At 48.3% G+C, this 15,477-nt stretch overlaps 1 protein-coding gene across 2 annotated transcripts; it reads left to right on the top strand.

The window, feature by feature from the left end:
- Positions 1-6,614: 6,614 nt before the first annotated feature.
- On the top strand, positions 6,615-14,695 carry SERPINB1 (serpin family B member 1). Of its 2 annotated transcripts, none has more exons than XM_081144505.1 (7): positions 6,615-6,702; positions 7,685-7,859; positions 9,781-9,918; positions 10,410-10,527; positions 11,383-11,525; positions 11,604-11,771; positions 13,162-14,694. In XM_081144505.1, the coding sequence occupies exons 2-7, from the start codon at positions 7,692-7,694 to the stop codon at positions 13,561-13,563; spliced, it is 1,137 nt and encodes a 378-aa protein (XP_081000631.1). In that variant the 5' UTR covers positions 6,615-6,702; positions 7,685-7,691; the 3' UTR covers positions 13,564-14,694. The 2 variants fall into 2 exon arrangements, with proteins under 2 accessions (XP_081000631.1, XP_081000632.1); XM_081144506.1 differs by lacking the exon at positions 6,615-6,702 and adding an exon at positions 7,112-7,336 and having other exon boundaries at positions 13,162-14,695.
- The last annotated feature ends 782 nt before the right edge of the window (positions 14,696-15,477 follow it).

Here is a 15,477-nt window from a genome sequence, read left to right as displayed (position 1 = left end):
CCCTGGAATAAATTTCATGTGGTCATGGTGTATGATCTTTGTAATTTATTGCTGGATCCAATTTGCTATTTTGTTGAGAATTTTAGCATCTATGTTCATCAGGGATATTGGTCTGTAATTTTCTTTCTTTGTAGTGTCTTTATCTGGTTTTGGGATTAGGATAATACTAGCATCATAAAAAGAAATTGATAGTCTTCCCTCCTCTTAAGTTTTCTGGAATAGTTTGAGGAGGGTATGTGTTAATTCTTTGAATCTTTAGTAAAACTCACCTGTAAATCTATCTGGTCCTGGACTCTTGTTTACTGGGATTTTTTTGATTACTACCTCAATTTCGTCAGTTGTTATTGGCCTATTCAGGTTTTCCGATTCTTCCTGATTGAGTTTTGGAAGATTGTATGTTTCTAAGAATTTGTCCATTTCACCCAAGTTGTCCAGTTTGTTGGCATATAGTTGCTCATAGTATTTTCTTACAATTCTTTGTATTTCTTTTCTTTGTAAATTTATCTTTATTGTTGAAAATATTACAGATGTCCCCTCTTTTTCCCCCATTGATCCTCTCCATCCCGCGTCCGCCCCTCCCAGGCTTTCACCACACTATTGTTTGTGTCCATGGATTATGCATATATGCATATAAGTTCTTTGATTAATCTCTCCCCACCCACTCCCCCACCCGCGCCTTCCCACTGAGATCCCTCAGTCTGTTCCATGCTTCTCTGTCTCTGCATCTATTTTGTTCCTCAGTCTATTTTGTTTATTAGATTCCACATATGAGTGAGATCAGGAAGAAAACTGAATCAGGAAGAATTAGAAAACCTGAATAGGCTAATAACAACTGATGAAATTGAAGCAGTAATAAAAAAAACTCCCAGCGAACAAGAGCCCTGGCCAGATGGCTTCACAGGGGAACTTTCTAATTCTTTAAGTTGTAGGTTAGATAGTTTACTAAAAATTTTTCTTGCTTTTTGAGGAAGACCCGCAATGCTATGAACTTCCCTCTCAGCACTGCTTTTGCTGTGTCCCATAGATGTTGGGTGGTTGTGTGTTCATTTTCATTTGTTTCCAGGAAGTTTTTGATTTCTTTCTTGATCTTATTGGTAACCCATTCATTGTTTAATAACATGTTATTTAGCTTCTGAGAGATAAAAAGGGCAGAGAAATGATTCTGAAAGGAAAGAAGGGGAAGCAAAAATAAATAAATAAATAAATAAATAAATAAATAAATAAATAAGGGTAGAGCATAGGAATAGGAAAGTGGTTAAAGAAAAACAAACAAAAAAGAAGACAGAGAATGAAAGGGGAAAAAAGAAGAACATTTCTGCCACTGGAACAAGAAGAGAGAGAGGTAAAGCCAGGGCAGAAAGGGAATGTGGGGGAAACAATAGAGAAAAGCAGAAAACTTAATGATTATAATGATAATATCCCAGCAGTAAAGCAGAGAATGTCAAGAAAACCTGGACATTAGAACAACAAAACAAAAACAAAGAATAAGTAAAGCAAGACAAAGCAAATCCAAAACTAAAATTAATTAAAACATTAAAAAATATATTAAAAAAAATTTTTTTTTAATTTTTTCTTCTTTCTTCTTTAAAAAATGAAAAGAACGTGAACCAGGTGAATTTCTTATGGAAGCCTATGTTATCTGTGGCTCACTGTTTTTTATGCTGATTTCTGTTCTCCTGGGAGGTGCTTGTGTATCAGCCAAAGTCAGGAGCTGTCTGGGTTTGGCTCTGGTGTCCTTATGTAGCTGGTTGATCTGAGGCTCTCTGTGGATCACCTCCTCTTGTCAGCTATTTTGCCTCCCTCTTGTGGTTGCCTGGTGTTACTCCAGAGTCTTCTGAAGAGTCTCTAGGGTGCAGGGTGGCTGGTGTAGCTCAGGAAACTGCTTCCCTTACTCAGAGGTGTCGCTGTCAGGCGCTCACTGCGGGGTAGTTAGTCTCTGCTCCAGAGCCAGCTCCTCAGTCTCCACCCTGTCCTCCGATTCTACTTCCCCATTCAGAAGCCTCCTGCAGTTTCAGATTCACTTCAGTCTGTTGCCTTTTCTGTCTGGACAGTTTCAGAGGCCTGGGCACAGCGGGGTTGATCAAAAAAGACTCTGATGTGCAAGTTGCCTGCGAGCCCCCAGAAAGGGTTTTGGGGGGGGGGACGGGCTTCAGTGAGCTGAACCAGCCCCTTTCCTGCTGGGGGTGGTCCTCCTGGCTGCAGGAGAGGTAGGTGTGCTCCGTCCCTCCCTTCCCAGCTCTGGTTGGCTGATCTCACCAGGTGCTTAGTTCAAACGCCCCGCAATGCAGGCACAAATCCCAGCCTCTGCTGGTCTGCCTGCCTAACACAAGCCAGGAAGGTGGCCGTTCACTCAGGAATGAAAAACTCAAAAATGCACAAAGCAACACACAGGTAGAGAACCTACTCTGGGAGGATCTGGTTCCCTCTCGCCTTGGCCCCAAGCAGGAGGGGTTACAAAGTCAGCCCCACACAGGTCCCGGGCATAGCTGACCTTGGTCCAGCTGGGCGGCTCCGCACACTACCCCAGCTCCCTCAGAGCAGCTCAAAGATCCCGTCCATCCATCCGCTGCTCCGGCCCCTCTCTCCGGCGGGAGGGCCTCTTCCCCTTCCCCGCACCACACAGATCAAATGCTTCCTGGGGCCCTGCACAGTGCCTTACAGGATAGCAGAGGGTCCCTGTAGGTGGCTGCTGGTGAGCCCTCTGGCCCCTCCTATTCAGAAGCCACGCCCTGCAGGACAGCCTTTCCTGTGTCAGCATCTGGGGTGAAAGTCTCCTGTCCCCGCTGCACCATTAGGCTCTTGCTTCACTGGGAAGGTGTGATTCCCTCCTCGCCGCAGCCCTGGCTCCCTCCGCCTGCCCTGCACGGGCTCTCCTTCCCTTCTGCTCTGCTCGGGGTGTGGGATCCCCGCTTTTGGATGCGAGTCCTCACTCCCGAGGGGAGGGAGCTTTGCAGCCTCTAGGCCTCGGGGGCTCAGAGCCCAGCACATGCTTCACGGGGGACTCCCCCTTTTTACCCCCCCCACCAGACTCTATGATGTCTCTTCAGTGCTCCCTACTCGAACTATGTCCACTCAGGTATATTTCTCTTGTTTCTCCAAGCTGGTTACCAGTATTTAGCTGTAAATCCAGTCCGTGGCTGGGAGCGGGGTGCTCTGCTTCTCGTCAGAGCCCCCGTCTTGCTGACCTCAATCATCGGTGTTAGTTCTTTTTGAATGGTTGGCAAAAATCACCTGTAACGTCATCCAGTCCAGGACTCATTTGTTGGAAGTGTTCTATTTTTGTTCCCATTTCATTAGTTGTATTCAATCTATTTGAGGTTTCTGATTCTTCTTAATTCACTTTTGGAAGATTGTATGTTTCTAGAAATTTGTCCATTTTGTTCATTAGGTTCCACATATGAGTGAGATCATGTGATGTTTGTCTCTCTCTGACTGGCTTATTTCGCTGAGCACAATACTCTCCAGGTCCCTCCATGGTGTCTCAGAGGGTACAAGATCCTCCTTTTTACAGCTGCATAGTATTCCATGGTGTGAATGTCCCACAGCTTTTTTATCCACTCATCTACTGAGGGGCCCTTGGGCTGGTTCCAGATCTTATTTAGGGTGGTGGACATGCTGGGTGACACAAGGGCCCCAGCTAGCTTCAAACTTACTAATCCTGTTGGGTGTGTGTGGAAGGAGGGGGGAGGAGAGACAGGAAATAAAATAATCACTAACGTTTAAAATTTTTGTAGCTACTACTTAATAAGTACATAAATTATGTGTACAACTCAATGCATTATAACAAAACTAATACACATGTGCCCGTTACCAGAAGCCGCTCCTACTGCTTCTCCCACTCACAACCCTGTGTTAAAAATGGACCTGGGATTTGTTCTAATCAGGTACAGTAAGACATGACATGGGCGTGATTGTCACAAAGGAAGAATCTGTATTCACAGATGCCTGGAAATAGGAAGCATTCAGTGCGACACCACATGGGATCCGGGAAGCACTCCGGTCGGCCAGGAGGCACAAAGTGGAGAAGGCAGAGCATGGCTCAGAGCCTTCCGGGATTCTTTCAGGAAGGAATGGGCAAGGCAGGACAGGTGTACTAGGTTTAGGTTGACAGTTTAAATAATTTTGGGTGGCTCTGGCCTGGCTACACAAGCAGTCTCTAGCTGTTTGGTACCTGTGCTGGGGTGGTTTAGAGCAGGGGGAACATTGTCTTGGTGTGTAAGTTTGATAAAGGAGATATTTGAGTGTGGTCATTGAATTTATATCAAAGGTACACTCGCAGAGGCATCCGGGGGTCATTTGCTATCTCTAGGAATTTGCTCTGGTAGTAGCAGTCTCTCTAGGATCAAGGCCCCAACTACCAGAGCATTGAGAATACAGAAAATAAGAAAAGATAATCAGTACATCCCCCCTTCTTCTGCAAAGAGAACCTCTCCCCTGACTTCAAACACCATGGGTTAGTTCTGCCTGTTTTTGAACTTTCTATACCCAGGACCACACAGTTCTTTTGTCTGCTCTTTCCATCCACAGTATAGTTATGAGATTCAGCTGTGTTGCAAGCATCTTTGTGGTTTGCTCACTTTCACTACTATATATTATTATGCTGTATTTATTCATCTGATCTGCTGATGGGCGTTTATGTGGTTTCCAAAGAGGGTCTAATACAAATCCTGTTGCTGTGAACATTCTTGTACATGTCTCCAGGTGCACGTGCTCACACACATTTCACCCTGGGGGTATGCGTGAGCACCAACCACTGTGCCCAACCGCTGTGCCACCTCGAGTGTGTAAGCATCTCTCACCTTTGATTGTGCCCATTTATATTTTAAAGCCACAGTAGGACACTCCAGTGTCACTTGACAGAATCATTACTTTGCCTCAACACTAGACAGTAAATGTATTGATTGATCGATGTGTAAAGATCAATTTTGTCGGAACCTTATACGTATACATATTGACTTAGGAAATGGCTTCATTTTATATTTCACCCAGATTGCTAACTCCACGTAAGCACAAATACAAAATGTCAGGAGAAAAAATGAAATTCAGAAAACTTTTTCCTTCGATTTATGCGCCTCAGTTTTTAACTTAGCAGCTGCTCAGCGCAGCCTCTGGCCCCTGACTTTCTCACACCGGCCTCTGCAGCAGCTGAGCGGTGCTCCGCAGCGGCTGTCAATGGGTGTTGGTTTCTTTATTTAGTAAACTGTAAGCACCCTAAATCTTGTTATTAAACTCCTCCTGCTTTTACAAAACAAGGGAGGGTATTTAGATCTCTCGTGGATGGATCTTCCTGGACCCTTTTTACTCAGAGTGAAAAACAAATACAGACCCATTCACAGTGTATTATTCATAATTTTTTTAAAAAGGGACTTTTTTCTTTGTTGCCATTTCATGTTGAGATCTGTAAGAAAAGAGGGGAGAAGTTTCATGAATGCAGAATTGTTTCAGACCCTCAGCCACTATGAATTTTGGTGAAATTTCATACCCAGGCATTTAGAAAGGAAACAAACAGCCCACCCACAGGAATAGGGGTGCAGCCTCGCTGCGAGGGGAGTGCTGGGTGCGATTCACCCCGGTTTCTGAAGGGAGTGAGATCAAGACTTGTTTGGAACTGGGGGCCCAGAGAAAGGAGGCGCCCACCAGGAAGGGCTCTGGCGGCCAAATAAACTCAAGTTCATAAAATAGAGCCCCGCAGCCATTTCCGCACACGGCCTGGCCCGAGGGAAGGGCCGCGGGGCAGCCGCCCGACCGCCCGGGCACCGACTCCGCCGCACGCGGCCCTCGCGGGGCCGCCCCGAGCCCGCGGCAGCCACCGGGACGGGCGGCCCGGGAGCGCCCCGGGCCCGCATCGCTGCCCAACCAGGGCGGCTGCGCTCCGCCCAGGGGACGGCGGTTCGGGGCCGTCCAGCGCCGGGCGTCGGGGTCTCCCCGGGAGGCGGTGGGCGGGGCAGGGTGCGTGGGGACTGCGCCCCGGGCGCCGCTCCCGCAGGACCGCTTCCTGAAGGACCCGGGGGCGGGGGCGGCGGGGCAGCGCGGGCGGGCGGGCGGGGGGGGGCGCCGGCGGCGGGGCAGCGCGGGCGGGCGGGCGAGGGGGGGGCGCCGGCGGCGGGGCAGCGCGGGCGGGGGGGGCGCCGGCGGCGGGGCAGCGCGGGCGGGCGGGCGGGGAGGAGGGCGCCGGCGGCGGGGCAGCGCCGGTGGGCGGAGGCGCCCCTTCCCGCCGGCCGCCTGGGCACCGGCCCCGCGCCCGGGGCTGTCCGCGGCTGGGCGCGCAGTGCGGCCGCGCACCAGGCAGGGGCCCTGCGGGCGCGGGATCCAGCAGCGACCGTCGGCTACGGAACCGGCCCTGCTCCGCCTGAGCCCGGAGCCCCCAGGAGACGGAACGCGGGGTACCCGCCTGCTTCGGAAGGGCCTATTTGCCCTCCAGGAGGCGGCGCACGAGGTCACCTGTCGTCCGCAGCTGGGCCGCCAGGGCCTGGCCGGAGATCCGCGTTCGGCTCGGCTCAGAGGGGCGCTGGTCGCACGCAGTCCGCCCGCACCCCGCTTCCCCGCGGAGCCCGACTCCCGGGGAGGCGCCTGGGGCGGGGCCGCCGCTGCGCCCGCCCCGCCCCCCCCGTCCCGCGGCCCGGGCAGCCGCGCCCACTCTGCGTCTACTTAAGGGCGCCGCGGGCGCCGCCGGATCCGGACCCCGCCCAGGAGCGAGCCGCGGTGAGGCCCGCGGGCCCGGGGGGTGCGGGCGGCGGGCCCCGGGGGGGGGGGCGGGCGCGCCGGAGGGGCTGCCGGGGGGTCCGCGAGCCGCCCCGGCCCCGCCCGGCCCTCTCGGCCGCGTCCCCGCAGCGCCCCGGGTGCCCCCGCCTGCTCGCCGCCCCGCCCCGCCGTGCGCCCCCCGGGGCAGCTCGGAGTCGGCAGCTCGGGGCGGGGGGGCTGCGGAGGACGGCGCGGGGCCCGCGGGCGGGGGGGCGTCCCTTCCCCGACTCCCGTCCTCCCCGCGCTGAGACTTCCCCGGGCGCCGGGGCGGAGGGAGGCGGAGGGAGGAGCCCCGCGGCCCTGGGGGCGACTTCCCAGCAACGACGGGAATCCTCGAGGTGTTACTCACCCGAGCAGCCGCCTGGGCGTGGGGAAACCGAGGCTCCGAGGGTCGGGAGTGGGAAGCGCGTGGCCGGGCGGAGGTGGAAGGCCTGCCACCCCACCCCACCCAGGCCTGGCAGAGAGGACGCCTGCCCCCTGCTCCCTGGGGGCTGCCCTGACCCTGGGCCCTGCGCTGGGCTTTCAGACTCACCTGTACCAGCTGTGAGACTTGGGCACCTCTCTGAACATTAGCAACTGGGTCCCGAAAATTAGGGTAATTTACCCCTTTGCTGGAATTTGCTTTAATGAAGAGCAGGTAGCTGTGGTTTTCCCATGAGAAACATTCTCATTTCAGGTAAAGGGTGGGAAACCTGCCTGCTCCCAGCTGAGCAGGGAGGCGCAGTCCTGGCCCGACCGAGCGCTCTGGGTCCCCTGGGCCTCACCCCTGGGTCTCTGGGATCCTTACCAGCTATCCCTCCTCCCCAGCTTTGTGCTGGTGAGACAGTGTGCTTGCCCTCCTGAAAAAAGAAAGAAAAGGAAGTGCAGGCTCCAGGGTGTTTCCGGGGAGGGCGACCTGGAGAAGCCCGCTGCCTGATGTGTGCTGGGCCCTGTTCTGTTGCAGCCTCACCATGGAGCCGCTGAGCGTGGCCAACACCCGGTTCGCTGTGGACCTCTTCCGCACCCTGAACGAGAACAGCCCCACGGGCAACATCTTCATCTCCCCCATAAGCATTTCGTCGGCGCTGGCCATGATCTTTCTGGGGACCAGAGGCACAACCGCGGCACAGATGTCCAAGGTCAGCAGAAACAGACCAAAGTAGGCTGCTCTCCTTGCGAGTCCCTACGGAAAGTGGCACTGTATTTTAAAACTGTACTTGTATGTTCCACAGCTGGCTATACACCATGAGGCCAGACTTTCAGAAAAGCCCAAGGACAATTTGTTTTTATGAGGCTTTCATTCATGACTGAGTTTTACTGAGCACATACTATGTGCCAGGCACTGTTTTTGTTTGGCTGATGATGCAGTTAAGAAAGCTGCGGAAACCCCTGTGGTGTGTTGCTTCTATTCCAGGGGGGGAAATCTTTGACCGCATCTCCCCCTGGACTAAGATTTTTCAGTTTCTGCTTTGCTTGTGACCTGCTACTCATAACGCCTGCTGTGTAGTGCCACTTTCAAGTACAAAATGACACATAGATAAATGCACCACAGTGGAGAAGTTGGTGGTCTTGCCTTTTTAAGGAAACAGGCGACCGTGTGGTTCAGTACTCCTGAGGCCTAGCCCTGTGCCTGGCACAGGTGCCTGTGTGGGCAGGAGGGTCTGCCAGGAGAGGAGAGGATGAGGTGTGGCAGCTGCTGGGACGGGACCAGGCCCTGGGAGGTGTGGCAGGTCACTCTCACAGGGGTGAAGCAGCAGTGATGCCTGCCTTCCTTCCACCCGGCCTTAATGGGCGTGGAGGCACCTCTGTGCTGTGTGGTCTTTGTTTAATTATGAAAGGGGAACTCTGGCTTTCCTTGAAACTAGAGGAACAGAGTCCCAAAAGCCTGTCACAGATTATATGGTGCCTGTAACTAGGGAAGGTTGAACCCTGGATTCAAATTTATCCACTTATCCCAGCTGCAAAGCTTCTATTACTGCATTTTATGAAAAACCTGCCGTCTTTACCATGAAAGCATTTTAAAGTTTTCCAAAATGCAGTTTTTATTTTACCCCCTGGTACTAATGGTTAGTTGTTCTTGCAGGGTAATGTCAGCTTTTTTTTTTTTAATGAGATTTTAAAAATGTTTTTATTGATTTTAGAGAGAGAAGAAGGGGGGGGAGAGAGAGAGAGAAACATCCATGAGAGAACCATTGATGGGCTGCCTCCTGCACACCCCCTACTGAGGATCAAGCCCAAACCTGGGCATGTGCCCTGACCGGGAATGGAACTAGCAACCTCTTGGTGCATGGGTCGACACTCAGCCACTGAGCCATACTGGCCAGGCGGTCAGCTTCTATTTTGTGGTTTTTCCAGGGACTGTATTACCTCAGCAAAGACTAGTTTTAAGGGTTACCCCGCATTTCCATGAAAACAAATTGATCATAGCAACTGTGCAAACATTCCATATCTCAGTGAGTAATGACTTTGTACATTGTGTAGGTTTGTGTTTTGTGTGTGAAAATAAGGAACCAGCCCAGGCCTCATAAAACCATAAAGGGATGCTTGATTTGTAACATGGAAATTAAACTTTTGCTGAATGTTAAGTTTATAGATGTTTTTAAAGGAGTTACTGATGCTGACAGTGTAATTTAAAAATCCCCTCAGTCTGGAATATCTTTGTGTTCCCGCATAGGGGGTGATTCTTATTTTTACTGTTTATTTCTGAGAACTTTCAGTAAAACTATATTTGGTATAGAATTTACATATGAACATACCATTTATGATTATCTTTGGGGAAAAAAGCAGACATGTATAAATATTTAGCTTATTAACCACTCATATTTGTAGAACTATAATTATAACAGAGTGATATAAAAACAGCTTCTAATGTTATCATTATGTCTCACAGAGCTACAAATTTTAGATTCTCTACTCTCTAATGAAAAATTAATAAACTATTGGGCTGGGAATTATTAATAATTAGTAATAAAGCACATTAATTTAATTTGATAGAAGCAAATGCCAAGGAATCAGTTTCAAAATAAATGGTTATAGAAAAAAATGTTTTCTTTATTTTAGACTCTTTACTTTGATGCAGTTAAGGAGATTCATTCCAGATTTCAGAGTCTGAATGCTGACATCAACAAGGACGGAGCTCCCTATATCTTGAAACTTGCTAATAGGTTATACGGAGAGAAGACCTATAATTTCCTCCCTGTAAGTACTTTACATTCATGCTCTAAAACTCAGTGGACAATGCAGACGGTTTTCAGCACAATAAGTCACAGAAGTCAGTTTTTATTTTTATAAACATTCAGAAAAATGATACAGAATTAAAACATATGACGGTATCCCCATTAATTGTTATGATTTCCTTTGAGGTCTTCTGAGGAAAAGATCGGCCCTGGCTGTTTCACTAAAGCAAGAGGGAATTCCATAATTCCCTTCCGGGAACAGTCAGTGTGTATTCACTCATGAAAATGGTAGAGGTTAGAAAAGAATTGGTACATTTTCTACAACACCATAACTGCTGAACTGTACACTTAAAATGCTTAAGATGGTAAATTTAATGTGTTTTTTACTAAACTGCAAAAAGTATAAGGGTTAGGATAATTTCTATTGCTTTTAAGGATTTTCGAAAACCATTTCTGTGTGTAAGAGGAGTTATTCATGATTTTCTTACACTTTTTTTAAAATTAAAAAACCAGGATTTCTTAGCTTCGACTCAGAAAATGTATGGTGCTGAGCTGGCCAGTGTGGATTTTCAGCATGCCTCTGAGGGTGCAAGAAAGACCATAAATGAGTGGGTCGAAGGGCAGACAGAAGGTAAGAGGCTTCCCTCCTTCCACCTTCCAGCCTGCAGACCATCCCCGCCCCTCGCCCTCCTCCTGCCCCGGGGGAAGCTGCCGCTGCCCAGTGCCACACAGCTTTCCAGTGTAGGGATTCCTCAGAGTGGGAACTTCAGCATGATTTCACTGGAGCAGCTAAATATTTCCCCCATAAGTTCACAAAACTACATTTTAAAATTAAAACTAACATTGGATGTAGGATGAAAAGGAAAAAGCTTTGAGGAAAATCCATCTGGCCCAAATTATGGAAAAGAATATTCTCGTACCTGTGACTCGCTGCTGCGGCCGTAGGTGTTCGGCAGACGCCTGTCTAAGCGCTCGGCTGGTGGCGGGACTGGCTGTCTCAGCCCTCCCCTCCCCGCACCGCGACTCTGCAGCCCCTGCTGCGCGCCTGTTCCTCATGGTCACGCCGTGGCCGCAGGGGAGCTTGGGCTCAGTGGAGTAACTGTCCTTCCCTTCGGATATGTGTTACAGCCTTTTCTGTGAGAGCAACTTCCACTCGGAGGCTTTGAAGAAGTGATTTATTCACTAGCGACTAAAGTCATTTTCATTAAGGAACAATTTTTATGCCTGAAAAAGAATAACCGTTCACAAGATAAGGCTCATTGTTTCTCAAACACTATAGAAAGGATTGTCCTATTTTTAGCCCTTAAACCCTTTAGTTGGTTTATTTAAAGTCGAAACACCCTGGTAGGCTTTCCTAAGTTAACATGTTAAAGGAAATGAAATAAAAAGTGTGAGTTTAAATAGTATTTCAGTGCTGATCAAAGGTCAGTTCAAATATGGAATTCTGATATGTGAATTTTTTTTAAAGCTTACTTTATCTTTTTAGGGAAAATTCCGGAGTTGTTGGCTGCAGGTGTGGTTGATAATATGACTAAACTTGTGCTAGTTAATGCCATCTATTTCAAGGGAAAGTGGGAGGAGCAATTCAGTAAAACCAACACGACCGATGCTCCTTTCAGGTTGAATAAGGTGAGTTGATGTAACTGTAAAAGTACCGTTTGCTCCAAGAGACTGCAGATAACGTGACTTGATTTTTCAAATGTTCAGAAAGACACAAAAACAGTGAAAATGATGTATCAGAAGAAGAAATTTCTGTATGGCTACATCGAGGACCTTCAGTGCCGTGTGCTGGAGCTGCCTTACCAAGGCAGGGAGCTCAGCATGGTCATCCTGCTGCCCGATGACATCGAGGACGAGGCCACGGGTCTGAAGAAGGTAACAGCTCCCTCGCCCGTGCTTTCTGTTTCCTTCTGGTAGATCGATTCTCCTTGTGTGCACGCTGTGTGGCAGCCGCCCATCAATGTTTGCTACCCTGAAGCCTAAGTTTAACTTTTCGGCTACTGTCAGGGAGTAGTTGTGGGGGTCATCGAAAGATCCACATTAACTTTAACATCAGTCAGTGGCAGCTCACAGAGACTTTCTTAAATCAGCCTTAGAGGAAAATGCAGTAAAATTAGAATTCCTATATTGAAACAAATTTTTTAAAATTAAAAACCCCAAAACATGTATATAATAGATAGTTTCATCTTTTACTATGCGGTCCTGTTGTTACACTACTCATTCTCATCGCAATTCATACAGATTGTGAATTAAATTTCTAAGAGCTACATGGTAGCAAAGACCCATGTAACACACTAGCTTGAAAGTCAAGCCTGTTTTCTAATACGAACGTTGTATGACCTTTCTATTTTATTTCATTTAAAGATGATTCCATTTCTTGCCAGGCTAGGACTAGGTAAAATTGACGATTATGGTTTTTCTTTAGTGTCTGTAGCCTGCTGTGTAGCTTTTCTCTATTGTCTCCCTAACCAAACTTGTTATCAGGAAGAGGCCTAATATTCGCATTTGCATGTATGAAGTATGCATTAAAATCAGCGTGTTCCTTATTTTAATTGTATTTCCATATTTGTCTCTTCTCTGATTATGAAAAGAAACTCTGCAGCCCCATGAAAGGGATAGTCACATCAGCAGAACAAGTGGGATGGTGCGTCCGTTCTAGTCTGATAGTGGTAGTAATAATAGTAATGACGATAATGACATTTTGGTGGCACTTACTCTGTGCCAAGTGCTTTGCATACATTAACTCATTTCATGCTCACAACAACGCTGTAAGGTAGATACCATTACCCCTCCTCTCCCCCCATTTTAGAAGAGGAACTAGGCCCTTTACTTCAGCACAGTGAGGTTCACAGATAACCATGGTGATCAGTAGGGTTCAGAATAAATAGAATAGAAGAAAACTTTTAAATTTACCTTGCACCAGTCAACCAGTTCAAGCAATAACAGCCACTGTGGCTGATGACAGTCATCCAGTGTGGTAGGGTTTAGGAAAGCCTGGGCGGGTGGGTGGATGGGTGGATAGTTGAAGGATCCGATGTCCAGTGTCCCTGTTGCTTAGGCCCTTGAGGGCTTGGAACACAGCTCTGTTCTATTATCCCCAATTGATGAAAAGAAGAGAAATGAAATCCCCCAAACAGAATCTGTTTTGGCACAAAACATGAAGGACACTAATTAGCATCTGATCCCGTGGGTCCGTTCACTTAAATAACGCTTCATTACCTTGCTCACGTGAGCCAGCTCTCACCTCCTCTTCGTCTCATTCCAGATCGAGGAACATCTGACCTTGGAGAAACTGCATGAGTGGACCAGACCTGAGAATCTGGGTCTCATCGAAGTCAACGTCCAGTTGCCCAGGTTCAAGATGGAAGAAAGCTACAACCTCACCTCTCACCTGGCCCGCCTGGGGGTAGAGGATCTCTTTACTAGCAAGGCTGATCTGTCGGGCATGTCAGAAGCCAGAGATCTTTTTGTATCAAAAGTTGTCCACAAGTCTTTTGTGGAAGTAAATGAAGAGGGCACCGAGGCGGCGGCCGCCACAGCAGGCATCGCCACCTTCTGCATGCTTATGCCAGAGGAAGACTTTGTGGCCGACCATCCATTCATTTTCTTCATTCGACACAATCCCTCAAGTAACATCTTGTTCTTAGGCAGACTCTCTTCCCCTTAGAGACTCTGGAAATACAAGGCCACACTCAGCTGTATTACCGGCACTTTCAATGGTGATTGTTTTCATGTATCTTCAGCAATAAACCTACCATTCCAAAACAAACCTTTAATTTCCTTTGTAAGGTCAATTCTGCTGGCTGTTTACACCCAGTAACTTTGGCATGGATCTATTTCCCTTTTTTTATATTGGAAACTTTCAGTGATTGCTTTTGAATGCATCAATCAGATGTGTAGATCCTTGACAGTGTAGTGATCTTGATAGCTGTGGGGAAAATTATAATACTGTAGTTTACTTCACAGAGAGACTTCTGGGAACCATAATAGGGAAACACTGTGATTGTTGAAGGGGCACAAAAGCGGGTATTCAATCGAAGCAGGAGAGCGGCCCAATTAAGGGTTGGATTATGAAGACACCGTTGCCGTGGCCAGTGTTCCTGACCCTTCGCCCTGCAGGCTGTGTGTCCTGTTGCAGCCCTTCTGTTCTGAACCGTTCAGGGGCCACCTGGTGGTACTCTGCCCTCCCTTTTTCATTCCCTGTTTTCCCACCTGATAGGTAGTTTGGGTGGGATCATGAGTGGAGAAGTAGGTGTCTTACCTTAAAAGGCCAAGAAACTGCAAAAAGAAGAATGTAGCAGGAGAGACTGTTAAGCAGAGAGGGTTTGCAAAGATCTCGCTGCTCAGCGGCTTCTTGTGTCTTTTCTGACAGGCTCTTGACTTCCAGCGTCTGATAGGACTGATGGCAATGGGATGGCGCGAGGCAGTGCTGGGTGGGGGAGGGGCTCTTTGATCATAAACCTTCGTCAAAAGCACTCCTTGGAATGGGGCTCGAAGCGCTGCATTTTCTTGCTCCCTCAAGCTGGTGGGCTGGCTAATAACGTTTCCCAAGATTCTGCTAGCCAGGCTGATCTCAGTGGTCGTGTTTCTACCCAAGCTCGGAGAAGACAGGACTATAAAATGGGGTTCTTGGACTGGCAGTACTGACATCCATGATGAGAGTCAGTGACTCTGCCCGGCCGGGCGTGGCTCAGGGGTTGAGCGTCGACCTAGGATTCAGGTTATCAGGGTTCAATTCCCAGTCAGGGCACATGCCCGGGTTGCATGACTCTCTCATCACTGATGTTTCTCTCTCTCCCTCTCCTTTCCTCTCTCTGAAATCAATAAAGATATATTTTTAAAAAAGAAAAGAAAAAAAGAAGAGAGTCAGTGACTCCATGGAATAAATAAAAGATTTTAGCAAATCCCCTGTTGGCAAGCTTTCCTTCCTTTTTTTCTTAAAATACTAGCACCTACCACATATCAGGCTCTCAGCTACAGAAGAAATAAGAAAAGCAATACTCACTACATTCTGTAATTCTTCTCTTTGGGCTCCTTATCCTAAAATCTACTCAGTGATTTAGAATAAATCATGCTAATCAAGTAGAAACTGAATTCCAGGGCCCCAAGCAGCTCTGCTCAAAGCCGCCTTTTTATATATGAGGGAATAGGCTCGTGGACCAGTTGAAGGTTATAACAACTAATAAATTCCAGAGCAGATGCTAGAATCCAATTTATATTTTATGTGAGAACATCTCACTCTTGTAATGGTGAACTAGGTAATGTGGACCTCCTAACAACTAAAAAACCAAACCAAGCAGGCTCCCACCCAAAGGCAAAGGAGAGCTGACGTGATTATGAAGAATTACTCAGCAATGCAGGATAAATTGGTGACTATGGAAATTGGGGCTACTTTAGCTGCAGGGGCATTTTCCAATCCAAAAGGGGTAAATAAGACGTGAAGTGGGGATTTCAATGACAGTTAGGGGCAGGCAGGCAGGCAGGCAGAGAGCCTGTTAAGGGTGGAGACCCTGTTGTAACTTGTGTGCTTTCATTTAGCTGCCTGAGAGCTACACTCCAGGGTTATGAGTGAAACAGCTCA

The sequence above is a fragment of the Miniopterus schreibersii genome (assembly GCF_964146895.1).
Source record: "Miniopterus schreibersii genome assembly, chromosome: 8".
In the NCBI taxonomy this organism is placed as follows: domain Eukaryota; kingdom Metazoa; phylum Chordata; class Mammalia; order Chiroptera; family Miniopteridae; genus Miniopterus; species Miniopterus schreibersii.
Note: the sequence above shows the minus strand (reverse complement) of the source record. Positions and strands in the feature narration are given on the sequence as shown.

Bases quoted from the DNA above. Each gene is read 5' to 3' on its own strand.
- SERPINB1 (XM_081144506.1), top strand. From the start codon at position 7,692: ATGGAGCCGCTGAGCGTGGCCAACACCCGGTTCGCTGTGGACCTCTTC. The intron at 10,528-11,382 runs GTAAGAGGCTTC...TTATCTTTTTAG, and splicing joins GGTCGAAGGGCAGACAGAAG to GGAAAATTCCGGAGTTGTTG. The intron at 11,526-11,603 runs GTGAGTTGATGT...TCAAATGTTCAG, and splicing joins CTCCTTTCAGGTTGAATAAG to AAAGACACAAAAACAGTGAA.